This window comes from Rattus norvegicus, chromosome 9 (assembly GCF_021556685.1).
Source record: "Rattus norvegicus strain SHRSP/BbbUtx chromosome 9, alternate assembly SHRSP_T2T, whole genome shotgun sequence".
In the NCBI taxonomy this organism is placed as follows: Eukaryota; Metazoa; Chordata; class Mammalia; order Rodentia; family Muridae; genus Rattus; species Rattus norvegicus.
Genome location: NC_141542.1, coordinates 29,531,570 through 29,546,545, shown reverse-complemented (window position 1 = coordinate 29,546,545; position 14,976 = coordinate 29,531,570). Strand labels below are relative to the sequence as shown.

General features: G+C 52.9%; 1 protein-coding gene across 4 annotated transcripts; it reads right to left on the bottom strand.

Annotated features, from left to right (window-relative positions):
• Positions 1–977: 977 nt before the first annotated feature.
• Positions 978–14,937, bottom strand: Klc4 (kinesin light chain 4). 4 transcript variants are annotated; one of them, NM_001432595.1, is given in 17 exon segments: positions 978–1,429; positions 2,176–2,239; positions 2,364–2,479; positions 2,756–2,896; positions 5,343–5,451; positions 5,896–5,966; positions 6,139–6,191; positions 6,318–6,417; positions 6,735–6,908; positions 7,037–7,138; positions 8,692–8,779; positions 9,176–9,395; positions 9,908–9,989; positions 11,100–11,330; positions 13,077–13,340; positions 13,917–13,989; positions 14,832–14,937. In NM_001432595.1, coding segments are annotated over 15 exon segments (1,860 nt in total). In that variant the 5' UTR covers positions 13,335–13,340; positions 13,917–13,989; positions 14,832–14,937; the 3' UTR covers positions 978–1,378.
• Between the last annotated feature and the right edge of the window lie 39 nt (positions 14,938–14,976).

The following is a 14,976-nucleotide window of genomic DNA, read 5'->3' as shown; positions in this document are numbered from 1 at the left end:
GGAGTGCCGGAGACCTAGGTGTTGTTCCCACCGCCTAGTCTATCCACTGGAACGGGAGAGAACCAAAGTGACTCTCAGGACCCGTGGGCCCCTTAGGAAAGATGGTCTCTCTGAACCTACCTGGAGATCTGGAGCAATAGCTTGCCCAGTATTCTCCCGAGTTGGTGGAGTTAAGCAACCCAAAGTTCTGCAAGAGACAGACCAGCAGGGTGTCTCAGAAGAAGACAGGGAGGGCACAGCTGTGGTGCCCTGTGGAACAGATGTAGCCAGGGAGGGGGAGGGGCGTGCGTGACTGGAGTCAGCTTTGACACTGGACGAATCTGAACCCAAGGTAGAGACGCGGGGCTCCGAAAGCCAGTGAAAGCTATTAAACAGACATTCATCCCAAGTCCATCTCCAAGCAGTCTGGGCTGTGTCAGGGCATGGCCAAATCTCCAGCTGTGGGGAGGCCCAAAGCAGCCCTTGTTCCAGGCACCCTCCACCCCCAGCGCCACCACCCCCACATTCTTTCTTTGTTGTGAAAGCAGCAAGGGGTGTGGGAGGCGGGTCAGAAGAAGTCAAGCTTTAGAAGACGGGCCCCAGCTGCTGACAGGCCTCCAGGATATGCACGAGAGGATGGATAGCGCCTTGTCCCCCCTTCTGGCCCTGAAGGGCCCCCCAGGCCTGCTTAGACCTCCCTTCCCCCAAGCAGCTGGGAGGAGGGAAGGAAGCCACAGAGGGCCTCACAGGCAGGAGAAGTGGCGCCAGGACTCCAGGGTCCTGCCACATGGCCACCACATGTCCCTGACAACCCAGTCCACAGCACCTTCTTCTTGTGCGCCTCCTTCCCCATCCCCCAGATGCCTTCCCCAAGCCCTGCTAAAGACGGTACAGAGCGAAACCAGAAAGCCAAGAATTCAACAGTCCTGCTGCCCATCCACCATTGCCCTCATTCTCCTGGGAAGGGACCTAAGAGTCATCAATCAAGACTCAAAACGCAAGGTGTTACCTGATTCGTTTATTACAGAAACAGTGAAATACATGGACCTAAAGTGTGGCAACAGGGGTGAGAGAGGCCAGGGCAGGGCGGCTCAGCTGGCCAGCCCCAGCCCCAAACTGACGGAAAAGCCAGCAGTAGGCGCATCCCTGAGGTGCATACCCACTTCCCCCACCTTGGGAGCCTCAATCTAGAGGACTCTAGAGAGCATATTTTCCTGAGGGCCCTTCCGAAGGGGGTTGGGGGGGTTTCCTGGGGAAGGAGCCTAGACCCTTGAAGCAGCACTCCTCCACCTGAACTGCTCCCTCTTCACCATCCTATTGAGGTGGGGAAGAGACTGGAGCCATGGGGAATGCTGTGAGGGTTGTAGGGACCCAGCAGACTGGAAGAGGGAGTTGAATGTCAGCTGCTTGAAGAAAGGTCCACGGTGCTGGCACTGAGGCCCCGGGAAGTCTGAAAGAGAGAGCCACATTTCACTGGGAACTCCTGGAGTCTGTCTGTCTGTCCTGTAGAGGGACTGCACTGTCTGTGGATCAAGGATGGACTCTCTAACCTCAACCTAAGCTCTCGGACCTTGCTTAGGCACAGTCTGCGGAGGAGCACAGGAGGAAACCCAAGAATGCTGGCCTGTACCATGAATGAGCTGATACCGGGGGTCACCGAGTTGAAATAGCATTGCTGTTTTCTCTGAGGGAGACTTCATTCTGTTGGTGTTCTTATTTCCTCACTAAGACCTCAGGGGAAGGGGTATGACTGACCATACATGACGCGGCCAGCAACGCTAAGTCATTTTGGAACTATTACCAGTTTACAGAGCATCAGTAGCCGGTACTCTCCTGATTAATTCTGACTGAATTGTCTGGCTAGAAACTCTCCTCTCTGTCTTTCTGTCTGTCTGTCGGTCTGTGTCTCCCTCTTCTCTGTCTCTTTCTTTCGAGACAGGGTTTCTCTGTGTAGCCCTAGCTATGCTGAACTCTGTAGACCAGACTGGCTTCTGCCTCCCTCTGCCTCCCCAGCACTGGGATTAGAGGTGTGCCGACCGCCACCATTGTCTCTCATGCCTAGCACCCATACCATGCTGTCAGCCTGACTCCAGAAGGGCCCCAGTCTCCCAGACCACCTTCATTATGGTGAGTCTTTCACCTTCCCAGCTGCCCCCGGGCTGCCTTCGGGAGTCCCTCCTCCCTCAGCATGCTCACCTGGAGGGGGGCTGCATTGGGTTGGTTCAGGTAGTTCAGTGAGGCTGCCCGCTTCATGTTGCTGCTACAAGGGAGAACGAGAGAGCTGAGGCCAGCCCAGTGTTCCTCTGTGTAGGACACTTTAGGACATTTCTCCAGCGCCAAGAGGCCTGCGGCCTGCTTTGTCCTATCTCGACCTTGCTGCATACCTGGAAGGCCGAGGCTCAGTGCCTTGGAGCTTCCTCACCAGGAGCTCACTGCTTCTACGAAGCACATCCCGGATCTTGCCCAGAGAGCCACTCCTCTGGAGGGTGCCACTGCCATCCTATAGGGAAGAGAGAGGCATTGGGAGCTCAAGGGCTCCATGTCACCCAGCTTCTAAGTCTGTTCTGGCCACTTACTCTGCACATGTCCCCGTCCCTGAAGCCCAGGGACTGAAAACAATGCCTTGTCAAGAGCACATCCCCAGGGACAGGCTTGACGGGACGGGCTAACTGGTGAGACTAGGCGACTGATACCTTGTACCAACTTGGAGAAATATAACCTCGGAGTTTCTCGGTGCCAGCAAGACAGGGCAGGGCAGGGCAATGAGCAGACTTACCCCTGACCACTCCACAGCCACTGACGCATCTTCACCTCCCTCGAACTTCACACTGTCTCCAGGGCCCTCCTGCATGGTCTTTCTACCATCACCTTCCCCCAGCAGCTCGGCCACCTTGGTCTGACTGATGGGGTCAGTACCCTGGGGAAAAGAGGAGGAGATGCTAGGAACATGGCCCACCGCAAAGACACTGGCTGCTCTTCCAGAGGACACGGTCAGTTCCCAGCACCGAAGGGCAGCTCAAGTTACAAGGCCTGTAACTCCAGAGCTAGATTCAGTGCCCTCTTCTGACCTCAGTGAGCACTGCATGCATGCGGTACACAGATGTGCAGGCAACATAACACATGCACACACACACACACACACACACACACACACACACACATTTCTAAAACAACGAGTACTGAGAAAGAAGACTGGGATTAGGGGGCATTTCAGGGGTGACCTAGAAGAGACCTCATGCAATGGAAACTCTCTGGAATCTATGAGGGTCACCCAGCAAAGACTCCCAGTATTGGAAGATAGAGACAAAGACAGTGAAGGGCCTGGGACACCAACCTGGCCACAGAATCTTCTACCTACAGTCTGTCCTGCCTATAGGATGCACTGGGGCAAAGATGGTACAGAACTTGTGGTAGTGGCCAGCCAATGACTGGTCCACCCTGAGACCCATGCTATGAGTGGGAGCCCACACCTGACACTGCCTGGAGATCTAGGAGGAGCCAGAGGGGTTAAGGGTAGCACAAGGAGGGGTTGGGGATTTAGCTCAGTGGTAGAGCACTTGCCTAGCAAGCACAAGGCCCTGGGTTCGGTCCCCAGCTCCGAAAAAAAAAAAAGGGCAGCACAAGGACATGGCTCACAGAATCAACTACCCAGGGCTCACAGGGCCTCACTGAAGTGAGGCTGAAGTGACCATCAGGGAGCCTGTGTGGTTCTGAGCTGGGTCCTCTACACACATTACGGTTGTACAGCTTGTTGTTCTTATGGGGCTCCTAACAGTGGGACTCTTTCCCTCATACTGCCTTGCCTCGTCCAACCCTGATCTGGGCGGTCTGTGCCCCATGTTTGGTTGATATCCCTGGGAGGCCTGCTCTTTTCTGAAGGGAAATGGAGGAGGAGAGGGAGGACAGGAGACTACAGATGGGATGTAATATAAGAGAGGAATAAATTAAGAAAGAAAAGTAGAAGGAAGGAGCTGGGCCCTCACAGTCCCTAAGTCCAGGATGTGGCTCTTGCAGCTCTCAGCCTGTTCTGTGAGCAGCCACTGCAGGGCAGATCCCCTCCTTACTATGCACCTCACTAAACAACTGGGCAATTTCCTTTGTGTGGTTCTAGTACATCCTTACACAGACTTCTGTGGAGTAACTATGGCCACTTTTAAGTCAGCTCAGACCTGCAATTGGAAAAGTTCTGACTTGGGCCTCTCCTCAACCCCACCTGCTTCGTGCAGGTGAACAGGAAGGGTCGCCCTTCCGTAGCTCCGTCTAGTGAACTGGTTGCACTCTGTGAGGCGGCGGCAGTTTCTTTCTGACAAAGTCTCACAACACTTTGCCAGCTTGACTAGACTGACTGGCCAGCAAACCCTAAGATCCTGTGTCTCTGTCCACGCAGTCTCATTATCGTGTGTGATGGGAAAGAAACGCACGCGCTGTACAATGGGTGTGCAGGTCAGAAGACGACTCTGTGCAGTCTGTTCTCTGCCTCCACTTTTGTGTGGGTTCCGGGGATAGAACTCGGGTCATCAGGCCTGCACGGCAAGCACCTTTACCCACGAAGCTGTCTTATCAGCCCTGGTTTGGATTTTAAGATAAGGCCTTACTCTGTAACTTAAGCTACACAAAGCCCAGGCTCGCCTCAGACTCAGTACTATTCAGCCTCAGCCTCCTGAGTGCTGGGATTAGAAACCACCACACCACCTATGAAAGAAATCTCATATCTGTGCCCAGACAAAGGGACAGTTTGGAGTAAGAACTTTCTTTAAACCACCACAGCCATGAGACTAGGTCCCCTCTCGGCACTTGCACAAGACACCCAAGTAGTCCCTTGTCCCTTGTCCCCAGCCTTTCCTTCTTGTCCCTCCGATCTGGACTTCTATTTTCCTTTGGGACGGGGTCTTCTTCTTACGATGTATTTACTGGCTGGGCAGTGGTGTGCACACCTTTCGTCCTAGCACTGGAAACAGGCGGGCAGGTGGATCTCAGTTCAAGGCTGATCTACAGATCGAGTTCCAGAGTCTACAGAGCCAGGGATACACACAGAAACCCTGTCTCTGAGACAGAACTGTATTCACCTTGTTCCCTGTGTGTGCCTGGGTGATGTGTGCATCGCATGCATGCAGAACCCACGGAGCCGGAGGCCATTGGATCCTCCGGCCCTGAGCGGGAGGCAGCAATGAGCTGCTTGAGGTGGGTGCTAGGAACTGAACCTGGGTTCTGGCCAACAGCAGCAAAGGTTCCTAAGTACTGAGCTAGCCATCCCTGATCCAGGATCTTAGTAAAGACCAAGGCTAGCCCAGAACTCCCTCCTACCTCCGCCTCCCAAGCGCCAGGTTGAGACACACCATTGCCCTGAGGTGTGGGCTCCTGACCTGTTTCCTGGAGCGCAGGGCACACTCCTCCAGGGTCTCAGCTGCCTCCAGCTTTCCCTGGCGCCTGTACAGAGCCCCTAGGTTCCTTAGCGTCGTGTTCACCGTGGGGCTGCAGGGAGAAGGATAAGGAAATGGGGTGAGAGCACAGCCCAGTGCAGAACACTTGCCAAGTACACACGGGCCCTGCATACATTAAATACTACAAAACACAATGGAAAGGACAGAGTACACACGGGCCCTGCATACATTAAATACTACAAAACACAATGGAAAGGACAGAGTACACACGGGCCCTGCATACATTAAATACTACAAAACAGATTGGAAAGGACAGAGTACACACGGGCCCTGCATACATTAAATACTACAAAACACAATGGAAAGGACAGAGTACACACGGGCCCTGCATACATTAAATACTACAAAACACAATGGAAAAGGACAGGAGGGGGCAGAGAAAGGACTCAGAGGAAGTGGGAAAGAAGAAGGCTCTGGATCAGGAGGCTGGACCAAGGAGCGTCAGAGACTCCACCTCTGACCTCTGGCAGCTCACCTGCTCACTCTGCAGGCCTTGTACCACCCTCCATACTCTGCATAGGGCGTGCCGCTCTCACGGGACCGGCTCTGGGGATGAGAAGAGAAAGATGCTAGGAGGCAGGTAGGCATGGACTAGGGTGCAGACTGGCTCAGGAAAGGCGCTGTGCACTGAGGATCAGGCAAGGGAGTGAGTAGCTAAGGTAAGACAGGCTGAAGTCTGAGGCCCTGGGAGCAGCCAGCTCAGGATGGCCCAACTCACCCTGCTCATCTCCTCCCGCTCCTCAGCATGCATCCATATGGGCTTATGGTCATCTGAGGATGAGACACTGTGTCAGGAGGTAAGAGAGCAGACCTGGACACTATCTGGGGAGCCAACAAGGCTGGACTGAAGGGGTTTGGGGTCCCCAGTGCAGCCCTGCTCTCAGACCTGACACTCACCATCCACAGATCCGAACTCCTGCACGTGGGCACGGGTCAGGATCTCTTTATACAGAGTCTCAGCCTCAGAGTACTTGCCCTGCTTTAGGTAGCAGGAAGCCTAGGAGACAGCAACAGAAACCCAGGAGCAAGAGATTGAAGGAGGCAGGTCTCAGGCAGACGCAGGCAGCTCCACTTCTTGGCATCTGTCCCCAGAGACCCTACTCATTCAACCTGTTCTGGCTGCGGGGGTTAAAGTGGCTGCAGATGGGAGCCTCGGGCAGCAGAATGAAGCAGACCCTTCATCCTCAGAGGCAGCCCTAGAGACAGGCGCCAAGTTGGCCAAGGAGTAAAGTCCATCCTGATGCTTTCTGAGTCCAGGACCCACATGGGAGGCCTTCCCCACCTGCTCCTTCCACCCTCCTGTCTCTTCCTTACCAGGTTATTCTTGGTCCGAGCTACGTTAGGGTTGTCCGGCCCTAGCTGGCGCTCATAGATAGCTAGTGCCCGCTGATAATAGCGCTCCACGGCCTCGTACTTGCCCTGGTTTTGACATAGGAGGGCCAAGTTGTTCAGCTGCTTTGCCACATCCGGATGGTCGGTGCCCAAGACCTGAGAAAGAGCAAAAGAGCAGACGGATGACCATGATTCTGAGTACGTGCACATGAGGAGAAGGGGGAGGGAAGTAGGAAGACGAGGAGAAGCCCATCAAGGGGAGGAGAGGAGGGAAGAGCAGGCACCTTCTCTCGGATCTCCAGTGCCCGCTGGCACAGCGGCTCTGCTTCCTTGTATTTGCCCCGCTTGCCATACAGCACGGCCAGATTGTTGAGCGTGGCAGCCACCTGCAACGGAAGGCCAGCCCCCATCACACACCGGTTCTGCAAAGGCTGAGGCTTCAGATGGCTCAGCAGGGAAAATGCTTGTTGCCAAGCCTGCGGACCTAAATTCACAAGGCGCAGAGAGAACCAACTCCAGCAAGCTCTGGATAACTCTGGTCAGCTCCTCTGACCTCTGGATAACTCCCCGCCTTGGCCACCCTGTCACATAATAACTTCAAAAGGGATGTGGACAGACAGAGACACTGTACCACGAGAGCCAAAGTCTGGAAAGATAAACTATGAACAGAATGGTTTAAGTTCTAGGTGGTGAGGGTATCGCCCTCTAGAGGGACTGGGAAGAATTTCTGATGGTGGTTTCTCTCTTGCTGCAGTCCCGTGCGTTTAGCCAGGGGAAGCCAAAGAGCCATGGGTACTGTGCACGTGTTAGACTCAGACTTGGGAGACTCTGGGACACCATGCTGCTCCTGTGAGCAAGGGGCAGAAGCATGGGCATCACTGGTAGGAGGTCAACGCCCTGGGGCTGCTGAGCTGCGGCCTCCCTGCCTACCTCATATGACGTCAGAGGGAACTGTTCTCTCAAGATCACCTCCTTTCCAGAGCTGTCATCATTCATTTTCTCAACGTGGACAACCCATCCAATGCTTGGCACTCTGTCCCTACTCAAAGCTGTGTTCTAGAACTTGACCTTTTTAAAAAGTTCTTAATGTATGTGTCTACATGTGGGAACGTACACATGAATACATGTACCATGGGAGACCAGAGGCGCCAGATGTGGTCAGAGTACTTCATATACATGCTGGAGAGATGTCTCAGAGGCTCTGTGCACTGGCTGCTCTTCTAGCGGTCCTACATTTAATTCCCGGCACCCATATACGGTGCTCTCCTCTGGCCTCTATAGGTGCTGTACACATACGTGCTACACAGATATACATGCCAGTAAACTACCCAGACGCATAAAAAGAAATAGAGGGAAAAGGACTTTTTGAAAGAAAATGTCTCAATTAAACCTGTCATTTTGGGGGTTGGAGATTTAGCTCAGTGGTAGAGCGCTTGCCTAGCAACCGCAAGGCCCTGGGTTCGGTCCCCAGCTCCGAAAAAAAGAAAAAAGAAAAGAAAAGAAAAAAGGGGGGTTGGGGACTTAGCTCAGTGGTAGAGCGCTTGCCTAGGAAGCGCAAGACCCTGGGTTCGGTCCCCAGCTCTGAAAAAAAGAAAAAAGAAAAGAAAAAAAAAGGGGGTTGGGGATTTAGCTCAGTGGTAGAGCACTTGCCTAGCAAGCACAAGGCCCTGGGTTCGGTCCCCAGCTCCAAAAAAAAGAACCAAAAAAAAAAAAAAAACCTGTCATTTTGTATAATTACTAAACATTAATATAAAATGCAAGCAACATAAAAAGGAGTCCCTGGGCCTCAGAGAACTGAGAACCACTGAGTTCACTAGACAGAGCCTGAACGTTCTTAAGCCTCCTTCCTAAGCATGTGGTGAGTGGTGAGAGCAGCACACAGAGGACTGAGAGGCCAAGACAGCAGAGACAGAGGGGAGGGAGTGGGTGGGATACTGACGGCTGGGTGGTCCCGGCCCAGGGTGCTCTCCCGGATGCTGAGGGCATCGTTCAGCAGATGAGCAGCCTCCTTGTATTTATTCTGGTCCCTGAAAAGCAGCGGAAAGGATGGGCATCAGCATGAACTCTGTCCCCATACCTTCTCCTTCCTCACTTCCTTCCAGAGACCGAGAGAACAGAGGCACACTGAGAGACTGGGGACCCCTGATGTCAGGAAGCTTGTTAGGACAGGACGAAAGGCCCAACACACCAGGCTGCAGACACCGCCATCTCAAGAGGAAGCCACAAACAGAATAAGACACACACACCCTCTCCAGAGAGCCTGAGAGATAAGTATTCTCTGAGGTGGGGGCTTCAGGATCAGAGAAAGTGAGGGTTCCAGTGTGGAGGACAAACCCTTGCAAGGTATACCTGGGAGGCCCAGCAGAGAGGAGAGGAAGGTAGGATGTGAGCTGCAATAGACAACAGAGGACAGTGGCACTCACCGATACACCAAAGCCAGGATATTGAGCATAGTAGCCACATCAGGGTGACCTCGGCCAGATGTGCGCTCCAGGTCCTCTAGCGCTTGCTTGCAGAGTGGCACAGCCACCTCATAGCGACCCTGAGCTGCATACTGGATGACCAGGTTGTGCAGGGTCCGCAACCTTGCTGGGATCTCATATCCACCCTGCTGGGCCGCTGCAGCACCCTGACCACGGGACACTAACTCATCCCAAAAAAGACAGGGCATTTCCTCAGAGGACTCCTCCTTTTCCCTTGCTGCCTGCCCTCCCCTCTGCCCACCCTTTCTCTTGGCTGCTCCTTGCCAGGTTCTCAAAGGAGACTCCGCCCCACAGCTATTCCCTTAACCACACCCTTGCACCAATGCCCCCCACAATCCTATCTATTCTCTTAGTAAATCACTCAACTAACATTTGCTAGGGGTGTCCAGCAAAGCACAAATACAAAAGGCTTGAGGAATGCCTGCGGCTCCAGCCCGGGGTTATTTTCTGCTAGACTGTGAACTCACTAGTGGGACCAGCATCCTTTTCATCTTGGTAACCCTAGTGCACAGCACACTCATTAAATGCTGACGGGTACCGGGGAGGGAAGGAACCCAGTCTCCAAAGGAAGTGGGGAACTTATCTCTGGATGTGGAGATCCTACTCAGACTGGGCCATAGCTTGAAGCAGCTTCCTGCTGCCCTCACCCTGCAGCCCCACAGGCAGACTCACAGTCGTTGCTGGAGTCCTCCTCCTCCTCATTGGGGAAGAGGTCATCCAGGGAATCTTTGCTAGCATCTCCCTCCTTCTCCTCCTGAAAGAAAAGGGACAGCATGCCAGACCCCAGTGGCCTCATCGGGCTTCTTCTAAGCCACAAAAGCACCAAGCAATGGGCCTGAAGGCTTCTGCCCCTGGAAAAGACCAGCAGCTGACCCAGTCATGCACAGGCCTCCTGGATGTGAAAGCCAGGGATGTCCCAGACAAAATCGCACAACTCTATTTCTCATCCATAAAGGTCTCTCTCTAACACCCTATTCTCCCTCTCTCAGATACCTCTCGTAATTATAGCCATGGCGGTCCCTGTGCACTTACACTGATTATATGTCTATCCTGTCTCTCCTGAGGGGAAGGAGTATGTCTGTGCTCACTGACACGTACCCCAAGTGTCTAGCTCTGCCTTGGGCTGACTATTCCCTTTGGTCAGTGTGGGCTTAGGGAAAATGTACTTTTCTTCTTCAGGCTCGCCCATGTGTCCCAGGCAAATTATCTCTTCACCGTCTATGGGCAGAATAGCACTCCAGCCCTGCAGTCTTTTCTGTACCTGACCTCCTCTCTGAAGGCTTCTGACCATGCCAGCCCTCAGGGACCTATCCACGTGGCAGTCCCTGTACTCTGGCTGAGCCATGTCCACACTGTGTGCTTGCTGCTTCGTTCAGTCACATCCGAGCCTCCTGTGTGAGCCCAGTTCTGCAGACATTACAGGCCTGAGAAGACAGGGACTTTTCCTAGTCTCCTTCTCTCTGCACTCATAGGGCACAGGGATACATAAACGCCAGCTCCAGGGCTGAATTTCATGGAGCTTGAGAGAAGACTGTAGGGGAGTCTCTTGCTAAAGTGGGCTGTGCTCTCCCTAACTGTAGGCCTTAGGATTCTGGGTTCGAGCTGTCTGACTGTCCGTCTTGTTCCACATAATGTTAGCTGTGAGAACAAGAACTGTCGGCCCACTCTCCAGGGGCGTACACATGAGACTTAAGTCGACGGAACAAGTCAAGATCGTCCCCTGACCCCTGTTATCTGGAGCTGGTACCAAGGCTGAAAATAAAATCCTTTCAAGTGGAAACGCGAAAGGCATTGACATTCACTGCGGGACAGTGGGACGCTTGCCCTGCCTTCAGTCCCAGCAAACGCTGGCTCACACACTCACCATGCTGTGCCCGTCCTCGTCATACTGGCGCAGCTGCCTTAAGAACTCCAGGTGCTTCTTCTCTTCCTCCAGCTGGGCTACAGCCTGCTCGCTGCGCTGCAGCCGCTGCTGAGTGCCCGCCAGCTCGTCCCGGAGCCACTGATTCTCCTGGCAGAGCCGCCGTACTTGGGCCCGCAGCTTCTGCTTCTCAGACTCCACTGTGCTCAGGTGGCTAGCCAGAGCCAGCATCACCTAGGTGGGACATCGTATGAGCTCCAGGCTTTTGGGAAAGAGCATCCAGGGGACAGGTGGCCTCCAGGAGATGACGGAGAGGAAGCAACAAGCAGGAGTGAGTGGCAAGAACTCTACCATGAACAGGTTCACAGGAGGCTGGAGCAGTGGTTCGCAACCTTCCTAATCCTGTAACCCTTTAATGCAGTTCCTCAAGTTGTGGTGACCCCCAACCATAGGATTATTTCATTGCTATTTCATAACTAATATCTGATATGATATATCATAACTAATATCATAATATCTGATATGCAGGATGTCTGATATGTGACCCTTGTGAAAGGGTCACTTGACCTCCAAAGGGTTACAACCCACAGGTTGAGAAATACTGGGTGAAGAGATGTCTCAGAGATTAAGAGAGCACTGGTTGCTCTTCCTGAGGGTCTGGCTTCAATTCTTAGCACCAACATGTTGGCTCACAGCCACCTGTAACTCCAGTTCCAGAGGCTCCAATGGCCTCTTCTGGCCTCTGCACATACTAGATTACAGGTAGCATATACTCATAGATGCAGACAAAACACCTGTATATATAAAATAAATGAATGGAATTAAAAAAGAGAAATACTCGGGCTGGAGCGATGGGTCAGAGGCTCAGAGCACTGACCGCTCTTCCAGAGGTCCTGAGTTTAATTCCCAGCACCCACATGGTGCCTCACAACCATCTGTAATGGGATCCAATGCTGTCTTCTGGTGTGTCTGAAGAGAGTGACAGTATACTCATATACATAAAATAAATAACTAAATCCATAAATGAATGAACGGAATTAAATACATAAACTAACCCCAGCTGCCAGCACCCCTATTGTTTTCATCAGATGCCAAACTGCCAGTTCCTACCTAGACAATAGCAGCCTCTCCCAGGCCTCCCTGTCTCTGTTAGTCTCTAGTTCTACTCTCTCCCAGGCTGAGTCCCATCCCTCCTCAGACGTCCCAACAGCTCCCATCTCTCTCAACAGACAAGCAAAAAACCCCAGGACAGCCTGCCGGCTCCACACTATCTGTGGATGTCTCTGATGGCATCCTTCCTCCCCCGGAGTGATCTACTGTGTCCCCTCACTCACTGTGTACCCTGTAGAAAGCCACACCAGCGCTGTAAATCACTAAATTCACCCCAGGCTCCACGCAAAGCCTTTGCACCTGTCCTACCTGCTTGGAACCCTTTATCCCATGACTTCCTTTTTCACCCTCAAATCTTTGCTCAAAAGTGAGGTTATTTTATGACCAATCTGTGTGAAAATGCATCCTCTTCCTACTTCCCTCCTTTCTTAAAGATTTATTTATTTTATGTCTATGACTACATTCTCTTCAGACATACCAGAAGAGGGCATCGGATCCCATTACAGATGGTTGTGAGCCACCATTGCTGGGAATTGAACTCAGGACCTCTGGAAGAGCAGCCAGCGCCATCTCTCCAGCTCCTTCCCTTCTGTCTTTGTCTTTGTTCTGTCCTCAGCAATGATTACTCTGGCACAGTAAATCATTTACTTATGGACCTGTGTTCTAGCTATCCCCCCAGCTATAATATCAGCTCAGAGAGGAATTACTCAGTGTTGTTCTGTAATGCACCACCAGCATTCACAAGAGTTGAGACACACAGTAGTCACTTAATGAATATTTAATGAATTAACAAATCCAAGTTTCTAGGACAAGGTGACCCCAAACTTGCATCAGATAACTGGAACACTTGGTATCACCCCTGATTCTTACCTGGGCCTCGCTGAGTCCCAGCTCAATGTTCTCCATAGACCGTCGCAGCTGCCGGGCTTTCTCATGCACCAGTCCTTCCTCATGGCCTCCCTGTTGCAGACACTCGATGGTGTGGGACAGGCTCTGTAGCACAGCCTGGTGCTCACTGTGTAGGGACTCCAGCCCTTGGCTCACCAACCTGGTACTGCCCAAGATCTCCTCTTGACTGAGCCGGTGCCCTGCAGGCTCATCCCGCTGCCCCAATACCAGGCCTGACATCCTCAGCTAAAGAGAAACCACAGAGTTCAGGTGGAAACGACGAAAGACACAATGTTAGAGACTGGTGGGCATCCACACGAAGGGAAGAGGATGGGAGACCCCCGTGACTAAGCTGACGAAAGGGCCTAGGTAAAGAGGAGGAAATTCCACCGCACTAACCGTAAAAGTAAGGTGAGGGAGAGGAATGAACTTCAATAAAGATCTGTAGAACAATCGGGCGGGCTTAGAGCTAGAGGAATTTAGGACTTGGCAATTGGAGAGAGAGCATGGGTTAGGAAAAGGAAGCAGGGGATGTGAAGCACTGTAAGGATCACAGAGGGCGGGTGGAAGAGCTGTGCAGAAAGCACTGTCCCAATATAAAGGGGAAGGACCCAAGCTTAGTGAAGGAGGGGGAGAGGAAACAGCAGTGGTTATTACAGGGCTTGGAAGGTTGAAGGTCTTCAGACTGCATCAGCAAGGGACTAAGCCCAGCACCTCCCGACCTGCTAAACTCCTTTCCAACTAACTTTCCCAGCCCACCCCACCCCCAGAATTCAGACTGTCTTCCTACTTCCTCCAAACTCATTTCCGAAGTCTCCTTACCTGTGTACAGAGCAGAAGCCCTTGGTTTCAGGTGGCTCCCAGGCCAGAGCCCGGAAGAAACTCTGACCTGCAACTAAGGATTTAGAAGGATTTGTACTGCCCAAAGTCCAGAAGTCCGGCAGTCCCACCCCTTCTCTGTCACCACCTCACAGCCTCCCAGAGGACCTGGCACAGAGCCCCACCCAGGACAAACACCCTCCCTCCTTCAGCCTACAGGTTCTTCAGAGACTCGTACTAATGTCCCTTCTTCCTCAATCTCCTCGTTCTAGCTCTGAGGAGTTACTTTCTCCCAATAAGGGAAAGAAAGACCGATTTAATCTGAGACCTGAAGCAATGGGTGTGGTGTGCCTGTTAAAGGGAGACCTGGTTACAGATTCCCGACTGGATTACCGCAATAGCCGCCTTTCATGGCTTTGTCTGACATAATCACCTAACAGGCACCTTAAGTTGCCTCTCAAGTGCCGGATGGTCCAGGGAAGCGTAGCAGATCTGCCGTGCACAGTGGGGTCATAGAGAAAGGCGCTGAGCGCAGGCTATCCAAGCCTGGGGGCCTACAATCAGGAGTGTCTAAGGGTCCTAACTTGCCCTGAGAGCCGAGGGTAAGGACAGAAGTAAGATCTTCGAGGGCTGAGGGGAGAGGAAGGTGGAAGTGAGGGCAGAGTCGCTGACCAAGACCCGACAGCGGACAAGCTCGAGGTCACGGAGTCAGGGGTTCCCACAGGGGGCGGGGCAGGTTGTCCTACTGTCTGTCTGGACGCCGAGGGGCGGGGAAGAATCGCGGGGGGCGGAGTTTTTGAGTCAGTCTGAAGTTTTGTGAGGTTAGTAGGAAGTGACTTACTCATTTGTCCCAGAATGTGGGAATAAGAGTTAGTGTAATCTTAATTCTCAGCCCCAGGGGTACTCCCAAAGACTCACCTGCAGTCTGCTGGTCCCGCTGCCGCCTTCGTGGGTACTGCTCCTTTAAATATATCATGGCTGCCGCTCGAGGCAATTGTTTTGACGGCTCTGAGGGGCGGGGACTGTCTTCCATCATGTGACCTCAGTGCCTTCCAATGATTGG